The sequence below is a fragment of the Fusarium phalaenopsidis genome (genome assembly GCF_050370095.1).
Source record: "Fusarium phalaenopsidis strain FUZ10S chromosome Unknown contig_32278, whole genome shotgun sequence".
Taxonomy (NCBI): domain Eukaryota; kingdom Fungi; phylum Ascomycota; class Sordariomycetes; order Hypocreales; family Nectriaceae; genus Fusarium; species Fusarium phalaenopsidis.
This window is the reverse complement of record NW_028145417.1, coordinates 849978-871136: the sequence shown is the minus strand read 5'-3', so window position 1 is coordinate 871136 and position 21159 is coordinate 849978. Positions and strand designations below refer to the sequence as shown.

The 21159-nt window shown below is 53.2% G+C and overlaps 10 protein-coding genes across 10 annotated transcripts; 4 read left to right on the top strand and 6 right to left on the bottom strand.

Moving 5' to 3' along the window:
* Positions 1 to 2280: 2280 nt before the first annotated feature.
* On the top strand, positions 2281 to 3150 carry LRP88_00885 (SDR family oxidoreductase; the record flags this gene model as incomplete). Its single annotated transcript, XM_083237589.1, has 2 exons — positions 2281 to 2893; positions 2960 to 3150. The coding sequence occupies 2 exons, from the start codon at positions 2281 to 2283 to the stop codon at positions 3148 to 3150; spliced, it is 804 nt and encodes a 267-aa protein (XP_083106094.1).
* A 127-nt stretch (positions 3151 to 3277) lies between these two features.
* LRP88_00884 (uncharacterized protein) lies at positions 3278 to 5068 on the bottom strand (the record flags this gene model as incomplete). Its single annotated transcript, XM_083237588.1, has 4 exons — positions 3278 to 3939; positions 3996 to 4291; positions 4345 to 4983; positions 5034 to 5068. The coding sequence occupies 4 exons, from the start codon at positions 5066 to 5068 to the stop codon at positions 3278 to 3280; spliced, it is 1632 nt and encodes a 543-aa protein (XP_083106093.1).
* A 599-nt stretch (positions 5069 to 5667) lies between these two features.
* LRP88_00883 (uncharacterized protein) lies at positions 5668 to 6644 on the bottom strand (the record flags this gene model as incomplete). Its single annotated transcript, XM_083237587.1, has 2 exons — positions 5668 to 6259; positions 6310 to 6644. The coding sequence occupies 2 exons, from the start codon at positions 6642 to 6644 to the stop codon at positions 5668 to 5670; spliced, it is 927 nt and encodes a 308-aa protein (XP_083106092.1).
* Positions 6645 to 7338: 694 nt separating this feature from the next.
* On the bottom strand, positions 7339 to 9232 carry LRP88_00882 (DUF4246 domain-containing protein; the record flags this gene model as incomplete). The annotated part of the gene is made up of 2 exons (XM_083237586.1): positions 7339 to 8883; positions 8939 to 9232. The coding sequence occupies 2 exons, from the start codon at positions 9230 to 9232 to the stop codon at positions 7339 to 7341; spliced, it is 1839 nt and encodes a 612-aa protein (XP_083106091.1).
* Positions 9233 to 10803: 1571 nt separating this feature from the next.
* On the top strand, positions 10804 to 11796 carry LRP88_00881 (uncharacterized protein; the record flags this gene model as incomplete). Its single annotated transcript, XM_083237585.1, has 1 exon — positions 10804 to 11796. The coding sequence occupies one exon, from the start codon at positions 10804 to 10806 to the stop codon at positions 11794 to 11796; it is 993 nt and encodes a 330-aa protein (XP_083106090.1).
* A 379-nt stretch (positions 11797 to 12175) lies between these two features.
* LRP88_00880 (hemerythrin domain-containing protein) lies at positions 12176 to 12795 on the bottom strand (the record flags this gene model as incomplete). Its single annotated transcript, XM_083237584.1, has 2 exons — positions 12176 to 12607; positions 12655 to 12795. 2 exons carry the CDS (start codon positions 12793 to 12795, stop codon positions 12176 to 12178), a joined length of 573 nt encoding a protein of 190 aa, XP_083106089.1.
* A 1321-nt stretch (positions 12796 to 14116) lies between these two features.
* Positions 14117 to 16816, bottom strand: LRP88_00879 (translation initiation factor eIF3 core subunit c; the record flags this gene model as incomplete). Its single annotated transcript, XM_083237583.1, has 3 exons — positions 14117 to 15379; positions 15430 to 16406; positions 16471 to 16816. 3 exons carry the CDS (start codon positions 16814 to 16816, stop codon positions 14117 to 14119), a joined length of 2586 nt encoding a protein of 861 aa, XP_083106088.1.
* A 573-nt stretch (positions 16817 to 17389) lies between these two features.
* Positions 17390 to 18170, top strand: LRP88_00878 (HesB/IscA family protein; the record flags this gene model as incomplete). Its single annotated transcript, XM_083237582.1, has 2 exons — positions 17390 to 17746; positions 17799 to 18170. The coding sequence occupies 2 exons, from the start codon at positions 17390 to 17392 to the stop codon at positions 18168 to 18170; spliced, it is 729 nt and encodes a 242-aa protein (XP_083106087.1).
* A 351-nt stretch (positions 18171 to 18521) lies between these two features.
* Positions 18522 to 19973, bottom strand: LRP88_00877 (60S ribosomal protein uL30; the record flags this gene model as incomplete). Its single annotated transcript, XM_083237581.1, has 3 exons — positions 18522 to 19148; positions 19318 to 19495; positions 19963 to 19973. The coding sequence occupies 3 exons, from the start codon at positions 19971 to 19973 to the stop codon at positions 18522 to 18524; spliced, it is 816 nt and encodes a 271-aa protein (XP_083106086.1).
* Positions 19974 to 20296: 323 nt separating this feature from the next.
* On the top strand, positions 20297 to 20944 carry LRP88_00876 (40S ribosomal protein uS11; the record flags this gene model as incomplete). The annotated part of the gene is made up of 4 exons (XM_083237580.1): positions 20297 to 20363; positions 20420 to 20492; positions 20579 to 20739; positions 20793 to 20944. The coding sequence occupies 4 exons, from the start codon at positions 20297 to 20299 to the stop codon at positions 20942 to 20944; spliced, it is 453 nt and encodes a 150-aa protein (XP_083106085.1).
* Positions 20945 to 21159: the final 215 nt, after the last annotated feature.

Sequence of the window (21159 nt, the reverse complement as noted above, 5' to 3'; positions counted from 1 at the left end):
AAGGTTGGTAGTGTTCCCCTCGGGCCAGAATGTCCCACTAATTATTTCTCAGTGTGACGAAAAGGTCCCCTGCACTGCGTGTTGCAGACACGGCGTGCCCTGCAGCCTCGAGGGGTCAGGCCCTGTTACCCCTGAAGTCCCATCGGGTCGAGACCGCGTGCCAGCTAGACAGGTGGGTAGACGCTCCTTTTCATGCAGATATCAAGTACTGACAAGCTAGTAGCAACCGTCTTCCTCTAGGTCTTCTTCTGAGAGGAGCAAGGAGCAGAATACACCGCCCACATCCGACTTGTTTTCATGTTTTTCACATTTCCAATCCGAGGCCGCAAACAACCCACAAGATCCAGGTTGGATATCAGATATCGAACTAACACATCACTACACGGCCAACGCTCATCGGACTCTCTACTCACCATGTTGTCATGCATACAACGCGCTCCAGAACGACGTCCCAAGGGAAGGCTTCTCCCACCCCTATCTCCTTCACCAACTCCTCGCCTTCTCCGCCCTCCACCTAGCCTTCCTGAAACCAGAGTCTCGCAACAGATATCTCATCCAGGCCTCACAGCACCAAGGCGTGGCCATCAGCACCATGAACTCGCTCTTGGCAAAGCCTCTGCCATCGAGTGAATTCCACGCCATGTATGCAACTTCGATATTCGTTGCCATAAGCGCTTTTGGTACCTATCCCAGCTGCGATAGGTATCAAGAGTCATTCCGTCCCATTGATGGCCTGGTCGACATATTCATCCTCATCCGCGGCATGAACATTCTCCTCCGCTCATCTGGTGAGGAGTTGCGAAACGGGCCCTTGAAGGGGTTACTGAGCGGGTGCGATTGTCCACCCTTTGAGAACCTTGACCGCCTTGAGACGGTGTCTTCCAAGCTAGGAGATCTCCTACCAGCTGTACAAGACCAATTACCCTTGCTCGACACCGACGATGGACAACTCTGTGTAGACACCATCGCCGGGTTCATTGAAACCATCTCGATGGTCGCCAACAACCCCAAGTCGGCGCCAACACCCGAGCTGAGGGTCATCTTTGCCTGGCCAATGGGACTCTCAAACACCTTTCTATCACTCTTGAGAAACTGCGAGCCATTGGCACTGGTAATCCTTTCTTACTACTGCGTGCTGCTTCACTCGCGAGAACCAAAGTACTGGTTTTTCCAAGGCTGGACGAACGCGTTGATGAAGGTTGTGGTGGCAAAAGTGGTTGGTACACGGTGGGAGGGACTGATACAATGGCCATTGCAAGTGATAAGAGAAAATGAGACGGCGACGGGGATTGTAGAGGAGAACCCGGAGTCTCGCGCCGCCCAAGAGGTAACGTATCCGATATGTTGACCAGGAGCAGATGCTTATGCTTCTGCTTTAAAGATAAGAGAGTTAGTTGCTATAGACAATGCCTCTATCAAATCCTCACTCTTCACGATTTTCCATCACGGAGAAAACTTGACTTACAGATCTGGCACGATCAGGTCATATTAGAACTTTAATTATCTGACAAAGAAAGGGACTAAAGGTTGAGCAAACTGACCAAGAGAAAGGGGTCATTATGGCCGGTCGCCTAGTATGGAATTAAGCCCTAAATTCAGGTTTTGATCGTTGTTTTTCGTGGCCGAACTTTAAACCTCATAACGAGATCAAATCTATATTGCGGCAATTTATAGGGCACCGTATATTTGTTTTGGAAGGATGGTGTATTGTTGTCATTGATGTCATACAGGCTACGGATCAAGGTTAGAGTACTCCACGCACCAGGAGAGACAATGAGGTCTTCTCCTCTAAATGAAAGCGCTGGCCTTGCCATCACAGATCCGTTCCATCTGCCAGTACTTGGGCATTGCCTGTTCTGACCATGCTTGTACTTCTCGGCTCTTTAGCTCGTACAGTAAAGGTGAAAATCCCCGAGCTTACAATACCAGATTTGAAATCGAGTCGTATTTTATTTGGAATCACAGACGTCAAGAATCATTTGGCTTTTTTCGAGGTGGGATCTCGTGCTTATCTTATATTCGATATTATGGAGGCGCGGGTCGGGTGAAGATACTTCGGCCGATCCGTTCATCGGACCATCCGATTGACAACCACAACACCGTCTGTGCCTAGAGTTGCCTTATCATATCTTGTATTGCATGTATTTTAAATAGCATTGTTGATGAGTATATAAACCTAGCTCGTCTTGCAAACAATTCAATCTTTAATCCGCACTTCACCCACACTCTTCAACACACACTTGCACAAACACTACCAACACCCACCAAACAACTTCCACCATGCCTTCCTACGCCATCACAGGAGCCTCCAAGGGCATCGGCTCCGAGTTTGTTCGCCAACTCTCCCAAGATCCCTCAAACACCGTCTTCGCCATCGTCCGTGACCCCGAGCTCCCCAAGCTCAAGTCCCTCGCCGAGCCCGCCAACGTCCACCTCATCAAGGGCGACGTCACGGATCCTGCCTCCATCCTAGAGGCTGCATCTCGTGTCTCGGAACTCAGTGGCGGAAAGCTCGATGTTCTCATCCACAACTCCAACGCCAATGATATGGAGACCATTGCGTATTCGCCGACTCAGGTCCCCTTTGACGTTGATGCCACAAAGAAGTTTTTCGATCTTTCTTTCCACACTGCCATCTACGGTGGTCTCTGGACGACGAACGCCTTTCTCCCGCTCATTGAGAAGGGAACTGAGAAGAAGATTATCCACATCTCGAGTGGCATGGCCGATATCGACCTCATCCGAAAGGCAGGCATCACCCATACCCTTGCCTACGCGGTTGGCAAGGCCGGCATGAACGTTCAGGTCGCCAAGTATGCCGCCGAGCTCGCCCCCAAGGGAATCAAGACGCTTGCCCTGAGCCCCGGATGGGTCGACACATATGACGGACCCCGTAAGCTCCCCCCCCCCCCCCCCGTCAGTTTACAAATCATTGCAAATATCTAATTTTTTTTGTTAGTACCAAAGCCTGCAGAGGTGGTCCAGATCGTCGAGGCCTTGAAGGCCCAGTTTGTGAAGGTTGCTCCAGAGCTCAACGGGCAGATCACTCCCGAGGAGAGTGTCACGAAGCAGCTTCAGGTCATCGCCAACTTGAACGAGGAGACGAGCGGCTCGTTCATGAGCCACCGAGGACTCGTGGGTCAATACTAGGAGCATATACATATATCGTGTAAAGGGTTCGATCACAAAGGGGCCACTTGTATGGACGGAGGAACTAGAATGATGTTAGCATGATTATTCGATAGTGCATTGATCAACATACATACATATATACCCATTAGGTCCCTTCATATCTTCCAAACCCATTCATCACCTCATTCCACCAAGCCTGATCAAAAACCTGGTTATGGGTGAGGAGTGGAACCTCTGCCATCTCTTGTCTCAAGTCAACACCCCCCTCCCACATGTCGCTCTGCTCAACCACCACATCCTCGCCAACGTCCCATGGATCAACACCTGTAGAGTCCTTGATGCGCTTATCGTAGCACTTGGCAAATAACTTGACTCTAGAGTGAAACACGTTGAACAGCTCCAACTCCTTGTCCGTCTCGGGAACGTTTCGAGCCGTCCTTTCCAGCCTATTCCTCACCTCAGATATGAGCTTGAGAAAGTTGCCCTCGGCAAGGATGCCTCGCACAGCTGCTTGGTTAACCGGCTGATCCTTTTCGCCCAGAAGAGACTGGATAAGTGCCCAAGTGGTCTTTGCCAGAATCTCAAAAGTCGTCCAAACCCGGTCCAGCGTGACAAACGTGATTTGTCGAACCTCTGCTTCCGGGGTATTGATCAAGTTTTCGATGATAGACCTGCTCAGTTTGAGAGCCCGCCACAGCATGGTGCTTCTTCTGGCAGCCGTGCTTTCGGAAACCCAGAGACTATCTACGAGGCAAAACCGTAGGGTGGACAACTCGGCGCATTCAATTTCCATTTGGAAGAAGCGCTCTAGATCGCGATTAGTATGTTGAACGGATAGAATTCTTGTGTAATTGCTAACTCACCAACAGGCTTGGGACAACCCACGAGAGCTCTTGCTACTGAGCTCTTCAGTTCCTCGAGCTCACGAGTGTATCTAATGCTGAAGATTTGGGTAAGAACTTCAGCCCCGGCCGATTGATACACGGTCTTGTGCGCGTGGTGATCATCATCCGCCTTGCTCATGAATGACTGTAAGCGAGCAAGATGCGCAGCCCAAGGGTCACTCAAGCATGCAGTTGAAGCTGCCAGCTCCCGAGAACAATAATCCACCTGCTTGCTGTGTGGGAGGCCGACTGGCTTGTTCAGCATCAACCTCAGGCTTTGCCACATGATGAGTTAATCCTTTGATCGATCAGGGGAAAGTGTACTGACCTTGCAGAGAGCCAAAATGTCCCAAGAACAGCATGTTGCTCCTCTATCGTCAAACCCGTCTTCTTGTCCAGATCCAAGTCGTACACCAGAGTTGTGCACAACTGGACAACCATCACAGCCTCCCTCTTGCCGATATGGAGAGGATGACGATACCACGCAGCATATACAAGAAGACCCTGCAAGAGATCCAAACTTCTCTCAGCGTCGCGGATGATCTTTGAAGTAATCTGGTCCATGATCTCGTTGTACAGGCGTTTACGAAGAGGGTGTAGAAAGTCCATGGTGACCCCAAGGATGCAAAGGCAGAGAAAGGGGCTTTGGGTATGAATATCGACAGCCGACCTCTCAAGCGCAACGACAACAAATGGGAACTTTGACGCCCAGTTGGACTTGAAGTCGCTTATAAGAGATTCTGCCTCGCTCGTACCCACCAACTCGTGCAACACGGTGACTGGTGGTTCATATGGGGTAGCATCTTGAGTATCTACCACAAGCTCATCCAAGGAATAACCTTCAACTCTGTCACCCGAAGAAACAGTAGAAGTCGAAGCAGTGCTAGCTTGAGGTTCGTTCTGCTTGGTCAAGTGTGAGATCTGAGCCATGAGGCCATCAATCTTGCTCTCGAGAGCTTCCACTCGACTATCTCGAGTCAGCATTACCCACACCAATCGCAAAGCTTAAAAACGTACCCTGTAACTCTTTGTTTTCGTCTCCTTTCGGGCATATTCTGATACTCGCAGTGCCTACCCAAACGGGAGCATCGCTCACACCGGCCATTGGCTTGAGGTGTGCATTTCAGCTTAGCCGATGTGCATGATACGCAAGCGCGACGCTTGGCGATCGAATCAGGAGCCATTGGGTCCTCTCTCTTTTTGGTAAAGCAGCAAAAGATGAAGCTGAAGTTGCACCCGTCGGCCGATCGAAGTAATGAAGGGATCGGGTCGGGCTGTTGGAGTATCCGACCTGAGCCGTGCTGATATGTCAGCGCTTACATCCTCATCATTGGTCAGACTGGTTGCCGACCCAGTGTAAGCAGACGGTATCGGCTCGTCGGAGCGTCCGAAGACCGATACGGATCCGTGTACTTGTGGCACCAGACCAGCTCAAAAGGCATAGACAATTTGTCATCTATATAGTTTTGGCTGAGATCGAAGAATAATAATATGTAGTCGCTTGAATAATACCCGAATGCAAACTTGTAACTCCTTCCGCGGTTTTACGCAGACTCACCCGGCTCCAACACACAGCCTCCATCAAACAATCACCAACGGCTAGAAGCCAAACACCAGCCACGCCGTCTCTCACAGAATTGCCAGCCCAGCTCTAAGCAAGCTCGACAGGCTCCTTCTTAGGTCCATTGTCGGCAAGCTCCTGAGGCTTATCCTTGACCTCAGCCTCATGAATGGCAAGAGCCGCATTCGGCGGAGTGTCAGAGTACTGTGCGCCAGACTGCTGGCCAGGCTGCAAGGCTTCTTTGTTGTTATCGTCGCGAGATGTCGGTTCATACTCGGGAGGGCTGACATCTTCAGTCTTCTTCTTCTTCCTCATTCGGAGGAAGAGAAGAATCGCCACGGCGAAAAGGGCTATGGCGCCGACACCCCCGACCACACCACCGACAATGGCGCCGGTGTTGGTCCCCGAACCGCCGCCAGAATCCTTGGCCTCGGTGGCGGCCGGGGCAGAACCCTTGGTAGCTGTGCTATCGCTGCCTTCAGTCGTTGACGCGGGCCCGTCCAGGCCCTGGAAGAGAGCGCTGACTTGTTCATCGTTCATGGTGAAGAATTTCCTGTTCTTTTGGCCCTTGTACGTGAGGGCGGCGCTCATTGTAGTCGTGATGTCGACGTCGTTGCACGAGTAATCGACCGTGTTTCCTTCCCATGAAACGGTGTGGCAGTACGGGTAGTTGGTGTCTGTGCTGTGTCTTGTTAGCTAGCCGTCGTGGACTTGAGTGTGTGAGGGCCTCACCATTTCAGGATGTAGCTGTCAACCTCGCAGCCGTCGGTACACTTCCTCGAAGTAAAGTACTCCTCAAAGTTGTAGCACGTAGACCACCACTCGCATTCTCCATCGCCGCAGCAGACGGCTCGGTTGTGCTGTGGTGTCTGTTGAGAAGCTGGCGGGAAGAAATAGCAATAGCTCCCCAATGCACAGCCAAAGGTGGCACCAGGACGCTCAGAGATGAACCCGCAGATTTCGTCCGGTGCCCTGGTGGCGGTGATCTTCTTATCTTCTCGCCGGTGAAGGTCGTCGAGTGAAGGGGCAGGCGTCTGCATTGAGGCATAGGTGTTTATGAAGCCCATGATACCGGTCGACGTGATGGTAGGAATTGAGTTGTGCGAGTGGTTGAGATTGAGTCACAAGTCGTCAAGATTGAGTACAATCAGGCATCAGGTATCCAGACAATCCTGATGTCCCGGGTGAGAAGCGAGAAGCTCAAGAGATGACGGGGATAATATTGAGTGCTGAGGGTGTAATACGACTGTGAACGAACCACACAAACTCGCAGGAAAAGAAGAATCAAGCCCTCAACAGCACCACAGACAATTCAGCAACAAGACGAGAAGCGAGGGCAGAAAAAAGAGTATAAAAAGGTTCCAGAAATATGAGCAGTCCCATCGACTTGGTCAGCACAGCCCGCCACTTCTTGAGCCAACCTCGCAGAAAACAAAACCAGGCCACCCCCATGCAGCATAGCCCTATAAGGCTCCAGAAAGACAGACTTGATACGGCGAGATGTCGGAGCTGAGCAGGCATGCCTCCATCGCGATGCCCGAACCCTTGTTGTGTGATTGCCGTTTTAGGTTGAATTCTGCGCTCAGGATCAAGCCGGCATAAGCAGACGCACGAATCAGCTTGGCGTATGCAGGGTGTAAGGCAGGACGTTGCTTTAAACAATTGGACGCCGTAAGATATTCTGTGCTCGAGATAAACTTGTGCTTATTCTTGGCATGCCATCCTCTCGTGTTGTTCATCGGAGCTGAAAATGTTTGACCATTAATGCTCGCAAAAGTTCCACTCATGACGCCGTATCTCGCTCTCCGTTCCCTCTTGGATCACACTCCGCTCAGCCATGAGCTCCTCTCGAATCTTCTTGGCATCTGTCAGGGTGATGGGGAAACCCATGTTGTTGATAACCATCTCTGTCACCTCTGGCGGCAGCTTGCCTAGTCGGTCCCCGGGTATTGTCTTCTCGCTCCACCAATGCTGCTGTTGAGGCGGCACATTGGCCGTCGAGATGATGGGCATGACAGGGTCGATGAGGAATAGAGCCAGGATCTTGCGGTGACCAGGCCGCGTTTTGTCAGCTAGCTCGAAGGGGCTGACGTGGTGTTGGTACAAGTTAGGGAAGAAGAGCATCCGGTCCTGGCGTGTAAGTACACTTCCAACGTTCTGCACCGTGTCGCCGTGCGAGTCAATATCAAAGGTACGCATAATAGAGCGATGGTCGTCCTGTTCGTAGCTGAGCTCCATCATGAGGTCATCCTCATTGGCAATCGTGCGAAAGTCAAGTTGACAGTCAGTGATGTTGTCGCAGTCATAGTAATAGAGAGCAGTTGCACAAATGTGCTCATTCAGCTGGCCCTCAATGTGCCAAGAGCCACCGTCGTACTTGGGCTTCTCGGGTGTGAGGTGGATGTTGGCAAGCTTGACAATGACCTGGGCGCGAGATGCACCTCCAAAGAACCCAGAAGTTTTTACGTCGCTGGTCTTGAGCTTGAAGAGGTCATTCAAATCCTTCTTGGGCTGTGGCTGATAGATCGGATGTGTAGAGTTGAACCATTCTCTGTCAAGTCTCTCACGCTCTGAGCCCTCATACCATTCCTCGTCTTCTTCATCCTCTTCCCGAGGCTGCTCGCCTTCGTTCAGCGGCCGCATCAGAGGGGAGCAGTAAGAGTACTCCCCGGCACTGCATTCATCAGCCTGGCAGTCCGTACCGACGCGGGTAGCTTCAACACGTTGGACTTGATATTCCTCATGCCATTTGTAAATGACGTCCCAGGCAGGTAGAGATTTTGCAATGATTTGTTCGATGATGGGGTAGAGAGCAGCATGCTGGACGGGGTGTAGGTTGTTGATGTAGCTATCAATACGTGGGTGCTCGCCGGTCAAATCAATGTCACAGGGAAGCCATTGAAAGCGAGTTGAAGAGACAGCGGTCGGGTGATTGTAATACCTGTAGCTGGTTCGGGACTCTGACATGGGCCTCTCGGGCGGCGCGGGGAGCACATCGCCCATTCCACAATACTCGAGACAATTCTCGACATTGATGCGCTTGTCGGAGAGGATGTGCGAGCGTCCATAGATGAAGGGCCAAAGCGAGGGATGAACGAGATCGAGGACCTTTTCATCACTTCCGGGATGCCAGTCCTTGTGCTTGTCGGGGACGTTTTCGAGAGGAGCGACAGCAGCCTTGAGGGCCTCTCGGAGCTCCTCAGGAATGAGCTTGTCGGACTTGATGGCGGCTGAGCTGTAGTCCATGACGGGGATGAGACCCGTCTCTTGATAGAACTTGGCCTTTTCGCGCAGCTCCAGGATACACTGCCAAGCTTGTCAGTCATGTCTACCACCCTTCAATATCAAAGCCAGCACTTACAGCGTCGGCCATTGCCTCGGAAAAACTGGCATGCTCATGAAACTCGGTCCAAGGCATCTCGAGGACCTCTTTGGCCCATCTTGCAGAAATCTCGGGGTCCTGGACCTTGATCCACCACTCTGGCTTGTTGGTGATGTCCTCAATGAACTTGAGCATGCATCTCTCGCGGATGGTGAGAGTAACAGCACACCAAGTGTGGTCACCCACAAGACCCGGAAAGACCTCCTTATCTAGAGGTGTGTAGTTGTGAAGCAGTCCGAGGCCAATGACGGCAATCTTCTCGTCGCTGGACATGATGAAATGTGGCAATGGGAGCTCAATTGATGATTTTGATTGAATTGATCAGAGAATAATCGACTAGCAATGGGGTCTTTATGTAAACTCCAGAGATGTCGTTAAGAGGCGCTGAAACGCGGTGAGAGCTGGAGGATTCCGACCAACAAGGCACCAGCGTCCACTCAGGGCTCAGCTCAAGCCCCATGCCCGCTGAGCTATGGCTGTGAGGCCCACCAGGCTTGCTCGGCGCTTGCCAGAAGCAGGAGCGGCGTCGCCATGAAGTCGAGGGGAGAAATTAGGCATGCGGAGCGCGACGGGAGTTCACGGCTGAGGATGAGGACGCGATGAGGTCGTCACGCGAATCACGCGAAGTCACGTTACCAGCCGGGCCTGCTGCTGCCTCTGGGGCAAGGCAGCAACTCGGCTCTCGTCTCCATAGGTACCTAGTAGGCCTTGATGACTCGGCCCAGGGACTCACAGATGGGGAAGGCTTGAGCTTACGACGGATGGACATGGCAATGTCGGTGAACAACTCAACATCCATGCATATTTCGCTCAGCAGACGACTAATCCTCCAGCTTCATCACGGTACATTGTTCCTCCGGCCCGCCAAGCCTCGTCAGCAGATTTCCGCGATGGGAGATGGACAAATGGGACGAGATCAAATGCATCATTACCTTGCCTCGGGATCCTTTGCGCGACCCCGTGTTGGTCGTGTCACAATTTCGTGTGTTGGCTCGCTTCCCCAGGTTTTTCTCCTCGCGGCTCTTGACACGGGAGTAGATGCGCCGATGAGATACAGGAGATGGTGTGGGCCCGAGGCTCAGGAGTGTGTTTTCCGGGGGCGTGTTAGACAATCATCAGATGTTGAGTTATTGCCCGTTGTGGTGATTTTAATGAGAGACTTCTTTTTACTCGGGATTAGAAGCCGATAATGTGAGCCCCTGAAGCTCTCAGATCTTGTCTCTGTTGCTCATATATCTTGTGAATAACTTCCATCAACTTCCCCCTCCTCAACAACTCATCATTTACACAGCCGGGAAATCCTCGTCCAAAAGGGGATAAACACCATTCCCCCCTTCCCTTGAGCAACTGCCTTGACCCCCTTGTACCGAGGTTTCTGCCCTGGCTCATCTCATTTTCTCCTCGTCTCCGACCTTGCACCCCACGCGCGAACGAATCATATCCACAAACCTACCGAGGCATGGCGCGGCTTTTTCTCTTTTCTCTCTCGTAAAGTCTAGACGGACCGGGGTTCTTCACCTGCGGCCTCGGCCACCTCTGCGATCTTTTTTATCAGCTCAGCCAGCTCCCACTAGTTATCAATCAGCGGGTGAGGTCAGTCTCTCCACCCCCCACGACTTCTCTCTAGTGCTGCGGGCCGGTTCAAGTACATGTACTGTACCAAGCCAGGTTCTTGGGACCACTAGCACTGCTACCGTCGAAACAATTACGGATTTATTTTTTGTATGAGGCCATTGATTCCTCCTTGAACCCTATTGTGTCATTTTTCTTTTTTTGCCTCTCCTTTCCTCTCCTTCACCTTCGATGCTCACCGTGAGCTTCTCTTTTCCAAACCACCCGCCGCCATGACCGAGACCGCCGTCGAGTCCCCCGCCGAGGCCATCGCCGTGCCTTCGGCGGAGCCCGTTGTCGCCGATGCACCTCCGGTAGCCGACCCCGTCGAGAAGAAGGTCAACGGCAAAGCCACAACACCCAAAACCGCCGCCGCCGTGACCTCGAGCCCTCTCAGCCGTCTCGCCGCGACGCCCTCGGCCCTCGATGATGTTATACGCCATATCCATCGCTGCATCCGCACGCGCGGCGGCACCGACTGCGTCCTGCTCTTCACCACCTACTCTGCCCGTCTCATCGGTGCCCTTCTGAACCTCCTGGGCCGGACTACTCTCCGCCACTCGGCCCGCAAGCTGGTCGAGCTGGCTTTAAAGCTGCCGCCCTCGAGCACCGTCGTCCTGTCCACCGCGACCGCGCCGCCGCTGGCCACCCTTGCGCTCAACCTCTCCAAGCGCATCCAGGGTTTCACCGACATGTTGGGCGAATGGCGCACCATGAACCGTCTATGGGGTATCTTTGCCACATACCTGGGGCTTAGGGACCTCATCCTGCGCATTCGAGGCAAGAAGCTGGACGAGAACGGTGAAAAGGTGCCTCCTCCTAGCCGATTCAACACCATTATCGAGCTTATTCAGTACACCCTCCTCATCGGATACCACTTCGGCGAGGCCAGCTGGCTGCTCACCGCCAAGGGCGCCACCAACCTGTCGCAAAAGACGGGTGGCAAGCTCGCCATCTGGGGCGCGCGCTCGTGGAGCACCTGGGTCTTCCTGGAGCTGTTCCGTTTGCTGGTCGAACGCGCGCGCAGGACGCCCACCGGCGACGTCGCCGCCGAGGAGGAGTGGCAGACCAACTGGAAGGCCGAGTTTGTGGGAACCCTGCCCTGGGCGCCCCTGTCGGTCCATTGGAGCACCGAGGGCGGCCTGCTCCCCGAGCTTGCTATTGCCGCTCTCGCGACTTGGCCCGCGACCGTCAACGTCAAGAACCTGTGGCGCCAGACTGCCTAAGTACGCAATTGAATTTTGCAAATAACATGGTGGCATCACGGACACAACGAGAATAGAGCACTGGCATGGTTGTGTGTCAGGAAAGAGAAGGATCACCGCACTAGACTTGACTTCTGGAGCTGGGGAAATTGTCGGCATCGGTGCTTCAGGGGTAGCAACAGAGCGCACTTGAAGGGATTTGTTGGCTTCTCATCTGGAAAATGGCGAAGACACATGCCGCCATGGTTCACGACGCTATACTGGGGGTCATATGGAGGGTATTATATATATAAATGGGCGCTTAGAGATACCTCCTTGGTAGAATAAACCTATGCTTTCGTGTATTGTGAGTTGAGCAGCCAAACATCAAGACATGCCCTCCTCTGGATACATCTCCCGCTCACATGGGCAACCTCATAATCTCCTCCTTTGTCCAATACCTCCTCATATTCTCCGCTCCCAGCGTCTTGACCTCCTCGTCCAGATGCTTCCACAGCACCTCTCCCCACCCCTCCATCTTTCCCTTGAGCACGTCCATCTCAAAATCGACCTCGCCGGCCCTGCACTGCCGGAGGTACTCTGCAAAGACATCAAGCCCAGCATGAATCTGCTTGTGCTGGCGTAGAAGCTCAGCCCGCCCGCCACGGAACTCAGGCATCTTCTTGGCCAGCACGGGGAACACGTACGCCTCCTCGATGCCGTGGTGCGCCGTGAGGTGATCGGCAAACTGGATACCCTCAAGGAGAAACTGCTTAAGTGACATGCCCTGTGGCCGCTTGTTGGTTGTGCATGCTCCCCAGAGGAGATTCCATGAGCGGCGGAAGTTGTCATGCTAGGGGTTGTTAGTTGTATTTCAACATGTTTAGAAACTCGTCTCACAAAGTAGTCCATCTTCACAGCAAGGCGGTTATAAATCTTAAAGTCCCGGTCCGACAGAGGCGGCAGCTCCTCCACGGCTGTCTCTGTCTTCTCCTCGACAGGCTTTACCGGCTCCTTGGGGGTGGGGTTTGATGTCGACATTGCTGCTTGGTGATATCTTCGTAATGGGAAAGAAGGTACAAAAAATCTCGTCTTGGCTGCTGTAACAAATTTCGATAGAGTAAAAGAAGTAGCTAGCCGTCCTGTTTGTCTTTTGAATATGCTCTCGTAGATTGGTCTTACAAGATATCGCTGTAACATCAGTCTCATTGCCGACCCAACTTGAAGAGAAAAAACTCGAGAAAAAAAGAGACCCAGGGACTGGATCTCACTAGAAAAAGCCCAAGGCAAGACTCCGCAACGCCCTCCCGGGCTCTCAAAGAACCGTGATCTCCCCGAACCCTTTACCCTCTTGGTCCACTCAGGAGCCGCCCATTGCCATTCGGATTGGAAATAGCTGACTGAGCCCGACTACCCGCGCGCCAACTGAGTAATCCCAGGTCGTCGCCGCGCGGGACGCTCTTTCGGTGCGCTTGGCAAAGTCCGAAATGTCATGCTCGGGGAGTTTTCAGATGGACGGGGCATTCCAATTCCTATCCGGCCGGATCTTAATGAGGCATGTATCTGACTCGTAGAGCTACCAGGTACCTACTTATTATAAATGTCGCCCCATCCGTGCAACACTGCAGCGGTGTTGCTTTTCCGAGCACTCGGCAAGAAGACCGACCTCATCTCGCTCTTCATTTCCAAGTCAGGATAGAGTCTAACAAGATTAGAACGCGCTTATCTTGTTTTAAGCTTTGTTATAGCCGCTGATCAGTCCTAGCTGGAATCATAGCATGTTTGTGGTGGAGTGCCACGGATGGCCATCTTTAGGCACTTGATAACCAGACATCTCTCTTCCAGCCACTTCCGTAAAGACGTCAGTACCAAAGCTAACAGCATCTCGTAAAGTGGTCTATCTATGGTATCCTTTCCATTGTTTAATTTTGTTTGTCGTGACAAGATACCAAAGCCTAGTTAACTCTTTGCGTCTAAGAGGCTAGCCTAACTCACAAATGCAATGTTGCCAACCTCATAACTATGGGCAAGTTCGTATCATGCCACACTCAGCCTTACACAACTTGAAACATCATTCATAGGAAAACAGCATCTCTCACACCAACCTGATGCTATTCAGTTCATGGCATTGTTGCCTACACACTATCTCTCTTCCATCCAATCTCAAATGGCTCGATAGTCCCGCCAACTTTTCACAACATAGCACAAGCATGAGACTGACGAGTTCTATGGATCCTTATTCCGTTTCGACCTAATGACACGTAGCGAGTGCTCCCGCATCCTCGCCCCTTTTCATTAAAAGCAACCATCCCATGCAAAATGCAAACGATCAAGACGCCTCATCTCGTTCATTCTTCCCATCTTAACCTCGGACAGCTGCACCCAGCGCGCCACCCGTGAACTGCGTTCCACCAGCTTGTCGCTGCGTGTTGCCGCCCGCCCGTGCTCCTCCTCGGCCCTGTCGTTGTCCTGTCCTCTGTCCTCCTCGGCCTCGGCCGCCTTGTCGCTCAAACGCGTTTGAGGTGCCCTGTGTTCGCTGCTCCAGAGTTCGCTCGTTGGTCTCGATGAGTGCGCTGGCCTTGTCTGACAGGGCAAGAGCCAGGGACTGGAGACGGCTGAGCTCGACACCCTTGCGGAAGATGACAGTAGAGGTGACCTGGTCGAGGGAGGCGGAAAGCTCCTCGTGGCTGATCATCTTGCTGACAACGGCCGAAATCTTGGTAACATCAAGCTCAAACATGGCGCTGAGAGTCTCGATGGAGAGGGTGTCGTAGAAGGGGGCGTAGGTGAAGAGGTAGGTTCGCAGACCCTCCTCCTGGATCTGCTTGGAGAGCATGGCCTTGATCTCCTCGGCGCTGGGCATGAGGTCCCAGATCTTGATGCTGTGGATGAAGCTGATTGACTTCTTCCACTCACCAGCAGCCAGAGCCTTGGACGCCTGCATCACATGGTCTCGTGTGTTCTCGGGGGGACCGGTGAAGATTTGCCTCTCGTGGTACTCGAGCATGCGGCGGTAGGTCTTGCTGATGACTCTCTTCTTAACATCCGGTGAAGAACCGGTCTGGGCCAGCAGAGGAATCTCGAGAAGCATGCTGCAAGTCAGGTAGACACACTCGAGGAGCTCAAGGTTGATGTGCATATGGAAGGGCAGTTGTCGCTGCTTCTCGAGGCGCTCCTGCTCGGGAGACACCTGGTTGTATCGCTGCATCATAACACCCTGGGCGAGCAACTCCTTCTGACGGCCGCTGCCGCAGATCTCTTGCAGAGTGTTCTGGGCATCATAGACAAGACCCTTGCGGAAAGCGCAGAGACCAACTTGGACCAGAGTTCGGTTGTACAGGATCTGGCTCTGGACATCAAAGTTGGGAATGTTCTCCTGCAGATGCGACATCAACATCATGTCACGGGCCTTGTAGTACTCGCCGTGGAGGGCGAGGAAGTAAACCTGGCACAGCATGGCTCGGGCACGGATAATACCGTCGCTGTTGCTGAACAGGTAGTTGCAGAGAACATTGACGAGGTTGCCAGCGTTCTGGGCCTGGTCGCGGGGAGTGATGACAGACTCGACCGAGTCGCCAACAGTCTTCCAGCAGTTCTCCTCGAAAGTCTTGACAACCTGGGCGGGCTAATAGAGAGTCAGCACAAAATCAAAACAGTGGCCGTGAGATTACATACCTTGAAGTAAACGTGCTCCAATCGGCGCATCACAATTCGGTTCACGCTATCTTGAGGAGTTTCCAGGGAGTCGTCCTTTCGGATGTACTCATAGTAGAGGAGGCCGCGGAAGATGATGTTGTAGAGGGCACCCTCGTCTTGCAACCGCTCGATATACTCGGAGGTGTGGGGGTCGATGCTCTGGAGAGAGCGAACGAGCTCATCGTCAAGTCGCTCAATGTAAGAGACGATGCTGCCGGGAACCTTGATGTGCTTCTCACCAGGCTGCAGAGTAGGGGGCTTCTCGTCATCATCCCACTCCTCAGCGTTCTCAACGACAACGTAGTCACGGTTCTCTTCGAGGACCTGGAGGAGGCTCGAGAGCTCCTTCTCGGCAGCCTTCCAGTGCTCGAGAGGCATGGCAGAAGCACCACCAGAGCCAAGGTCGAATCGGGCAGAGACAAGAGTGAGGAGGAGGCGGATCTTCTGGTAAGGGGTGTTGGCAATCTCGTGCAGCTTCTCCATGACCTTGATCTGCTCAGCACGATCGGTGTTCTTCTTTCCTCGGGACTCCATGATGGTTCGAAGGTGCTTGAAGATGCTCTCGGGAGTGTACTGGAGTGTGCGGCCACCCTTGCCGACGGTAGCAAAACCCTCATCGTCAGCCTCCTCAGTAGGAGCAGCCTCGACCTGGAGAGAGACCTTCTTGGCCTTGACGGGAGCAGACACAACCTCCTCCTCGGATGACTCCATGAAGCCATCCTTGTCCTCTCGGTAAGAGTCAATCTGACTCTGGTACTCCTTGTTGGTCTTCTTGATCTTTTGCTTGACGGCGTTGAGGGCTCGGGCCTGGGTGGCGTTCATCTTCTTGGGGGTGACCTTCGCCTTGGCCAGTGACTCATTCATAAAGTCCTCGAGCTCAGCGAGAATCCGGATGTAGGGCTTGGGGGGTTTGCTGCCGGGCAGCTTGGTAACCTGGCGGTTGAGCTTGTCATATTCTGCATGTTGTTGTCAGTATTCATGTTTGCGAGATGGGTTCGATGATTTCTCGTCATGTCGTACCGGCAGAGATGAGGGTCCAGTCGCCGTTCTTTTGGCCGTTCTCGATCTGCTTGATGGATGCCTCCAGCTCGTCCAGGCGCTTGTCCTTGGCGCTCTTGACCTTGCCTCGGTGCTCGTCATCGCTCTCATCGCTATCCGAGTCGGATTGTCCGACCAGGAAAGCACTGGCACCCGTCTTCTTCACGCCGCCATCGTCGGAATCATCGCTGTCGCTGTCTTCTTGGGAGGATTCCTCCTGGGAGTCCTCCTGCTCCTCCTCCTCTTCCTCCTCTTCGGAGTAGAGCTCCTCCTCGTCGCTGGAGCTGTCGGTGGAGCTGTCGTCGCCGCCGCGGAAGAATCGAGACATTTTGGGCGAGTTTCTTTGACGCTGAGCCTTGTCTGGTGAGGGTCAGGTTCGCGAGGTGCGTGCGCGGGGTTGTTTCGACGGAACGAAAATTGTTGATTGTGGGAGGTGGGGGCGTGCACCGGGGCTTAACGATACGGCGACTCGCGAGTCACAAGCCTCTCTGCTATCGATAAGCGGGCGGAAAAATCAGATTGATTATGTCAGCGCAGCCCACAACTTAGAGATCGAGTCATTGCAGAGTCATAGGGGGCGACAGTGAGTCTTCAGGGTCTTTCAGGGCATTACAGCGCCCACGAGTCACTGAAGGTGCCCTGTGACAGACCTTTTGCCCGTGGCCGGAATACGATCGGCTACCGAAGTACGTACTTTCTTTCCCGAACTGGTGACCGCGCTTTGCCTCGTCGAACCGGCGTGCCCTTCTTCGGTCCCCGGCTCCGTAGCAAGAAATTCGAGGTCCGGCAAACCAGTGAGTGCTTCGGCTTCTCGCATTTCTCAGCAAGCATCCACTACCACCACCTCGACCGCCACCATCTGCACCCACCTTCGACCTACAACTCTCTACAAGCCGTCGCCATGGCTTCTCTTCACTGCGCGAATGCGCCATCCGCCGCTAGATCTTTTATTCAGCTTGCTCGACGCAGCTATTCCACTGCCGCTTCTCAATCCTCGACACCCCTCGAGTTCCTCGTCCCGCGATGCGCACCCTCTCCGCTCCGAGTCACCGAGGTTTCGACCACTACTTCAAGAGTACACATCCACCCACGCAATCCCAATGATTCCAGGTGGCTTTGGCGTTCCAACTTGCATGCTCCGGTTGTACGAGCGTTTTCCACTTCTGCCGCTCGACAGCAGACACGAGCAATCTTGAACCCGCAGCAAGACGAGGATGGCAACGAGATGATGCTGGAAATTACTGAACGGGCAGCCAAGGTATGTCATGACATGGGAATTCTTCTCGCCAACTCAGACTGACATTGAGAAGCGCCTCAACAAGATTATGGAAAAGGACGCCAACCCGAACCTCGCACTACGAATCCAAGTTGAAAGCGGCGGCTGCCACGGCTTCCAATACCTTATGAGTCTCATAACTCTACCACCAAAGGACAGCCCGGAATGGTCAAACATTGTCAACGAGGACGACACCATCTTCCAATACATCCCAGAGGACGCCGACCCAGCCACGGCTTCGGAGGACGGTCCGAAGGTCGTGCTCGATGAGCCATCTCTCGATCTCCTCAAGGGCAGCAAAGTGGACTTTACGATGGAGCTGATCGGCTCTCAATTCAAGATTGTCGATAACCCATTTGCTACTAGCAGTTGTGGGTGTGGTACTAGCTTCGACATCAAGATGTAGAATCCCAACAGGTTTGGACATGGAGGTTAAAGAGCCGGATGACATAGACATAGACAATTATTCTCCACATGTAAACTAGGATTATTAATACCCCTCTTCAAACAAGACCTTTCCGAGGTCGTCCTTCATAGGGACTCAAGAGACAAGGCAAATCGGCACAGCATAGGTCACAATTCACATCACTTGGCCATCAGGGTCATCACGAATGTTTGAAATCTCGGGTGTCATTCATCAAGGTATCAATTGCCAAATCCCTGTCGTGATATGAACGCCGAGCAGCCATGCAAATCTTTTTTGAATCCGTTAAGGTCCTAACCATTCCCATTTAACCATTTTCCGAGAATAACCATCTTAGTTCATCTGGCGGACGAGGGCGTTGATGGCCTCCTCACGGTTACCAAGGTCACCACCCTCAATGAAGTGCTTGAACTTGCGGGGGCGGAAGCCACCGTTGGGGTTGGAGAGCTTGAAGGGCCAGAGGAAGTTAGAGGCCTGCTTGAAGTTGGGGCCGACGGTGTAGATCTCGTGGATGAGATCCTCAACGCAGACAATGCCGTACTTGCCGAGGGACTCCTCGACAATGGCGTTGTCAGTGAGGGCAATGCGCTGCTTGTTGACCTTTCCGTAGCCACGCTTGTAGACGAGCTCCTTGACGGTCTTCAGGTTGGGGTAACCGTAGGCGATCCAGGGCTCGACGACCTTGAGCATCTCGGTGGTGGCCTTGGTGACCTTGATGAAGACACCGTTGTTGATCTGGAGGAGACGGAGAAGCTGGAGGATCTTGCGGGGCTTGGGGGGCATCTTGTTGATACCCTTGATGCGGACGACGAAGATGAGCTTGGCCTCAGCGGGGATGTAGGCAGAGTCCTCGCTCTTGGCAACGCGGTGGAGGCGGATCTTCTCACGCTCAGCATCGCGGTACTCCTTGACGTACTTCTCAGCACGCTTGAAGATGACGCCACGCTTCTCCTTGTTGGCCTATTGTACTTGTCAGTCACAGGTCTTTGAACAAGTATGCAAAAATCATATGTTTCAATCAGGCATTGTCAGACCCGAAAGAAGGTTAACTATCAACAGCATCGAGTGTGTCTAGTTGATGTGTATGTTTTCCATCATATGCCAAAGGAGACGGTAGGGTGGTACTCACAGCCTTCTGCTTCTGGATGGCGTCGGCGCGCTCAGCGCGGGCCTTCTCCTGAGACTTGCGCTTCTTGAGAAGGGTCTCAGGGACCAGGATCTGGTCGTTGGTAGGGACGCTATTGATCAGATTAGTTCGAAGTCCGAATACCACAGGTGTGGTATGGAACAGAGCGCCGGTGCGAGAACTGTTGCAAGCAGCATTCTCCGCCTTGGCTAACTCGAATGATGATTTTGATCGGTGAGCTGAGAGGTCCTCGACACGTAGTGTCTGTAGGCGGTGCCATCTCGTAGCCGCTCATCCGACAACAGTCCAGACAAGATGTCCGAAAGAAGTAGTCAAGGGATGGGGTTGCAGTGCGTGTTTCAGCAGACCACAAGCATCCAGTGACAATGATTTTAGGAGCGAAGAGTTTGCATCTTCATCTCCAACACCCCAAGCAACATCTCTCAACACACAAGCCATGTTCCAGACCTGGGCAATTGAGGGAGAAACCCGAGAAAGATCGAGCTGGCAGGCCAGCGAAACTCGAAAAAGGGTCGAGGATCGCGGCTTTCCAGCGAGAGGACCACGATTAATCCGCAAGCGAGAGAGAACTCGGGAGACCGGGGCATCTGCCCATATCGTCCACGTCTTCAGGGAGGAAGCACATACGTAGCACCCATTTTGTCGGCGACGGCTGTTGGGATGGTCGGTTAGTGGTTGTCGGTTGGGGAGGCTGTAAAGAGAAGAAGAGAAGGGGAAGCTCTTTTTCTGGGGGGAATTACAATGAGTGGATCCCTCGCCTGCGAGAAAAAAAATATTCCCTGCTAGGGCTTGGACCTTTTTTTCCCCCGCGCACCATAATTTGCGTGAGGTTTTCTGCCGCACCCCACCGCTCGAGCGGGCAAATCCACCACCACCAAATTGGCACCTCGCGAGAAATCAGTTTGGAGAACCTCATTCTCAACCGCCAAGTGACGAGTAACCAGAAGTCGCCCATTTCAAAATGCCCCCCAAGAAGGTCGCCCGTGCTCCCCAGGAGAACATCTCCCTGGGCCCCTCCGTCCGCGATGGTATGCGCCCATGTCGAACCGAGCGAGAAACGAAAAGACTAACAGTTTTTGCGCAGGCGAGCTCGTCTTCGGTGTCGCCCGTATCTTCGCCTCCTTCAACGATACCTTCGTCCACGTCACCGATCTGAGGTTCGTCAACCCGTGAATAAGGAAAAGAGCTGGTTGCGGCTACGAAAAATTGTACGGTTCATTGTGGCTAACTTGGGTGATTCCAGTGGCCGTGAGACCATCTGCCGTGTTACTGGTGGTATGAAGGTCAAGGCCGATCGCGACGAGTCCTCCCCCTACGCTGCCATGTTGGCTGCTCAGGACGTCGCTGCCCGCTGCAAGGAGCTTGGCATCAACGCTCTTCACATCAAGATTCGTGCCACTGGTGGTAAGTTTTGACTTGTGTAGGCACATTAGATTCATACTAATTCACCCCTCCAGGTAACGGTACCAAGACCCCCGGCCCCGGTGCCCAGTCCGCTCTCCGCGCTCTGGCTCGTGCTGGCATGAAGATCGGTCGCATTGAGGACGTCACTCCCACTCCTTCCGACTCTACCCGCAGAAAGGGTGGTCGCCGTGGTCGCCGTCTCTGAGCTGCTCACAATTGGGTGGCTTGGATCGGACAGGAGATTCGCTATCTGGTTTCTCTGTGGCGTTGAGAATCACGAGGAGAACGGCCAATGCGCCTGGTCTCCAGTCTATCCTGCTATGCCTGGTCCGGTTATGGGTTAGGACGCAGTAGACAGTTATGAATTCGCCCGAAGAAGGCCTATGAATCATCCTCCTTGTCAGACCAACTCTCCTTCGT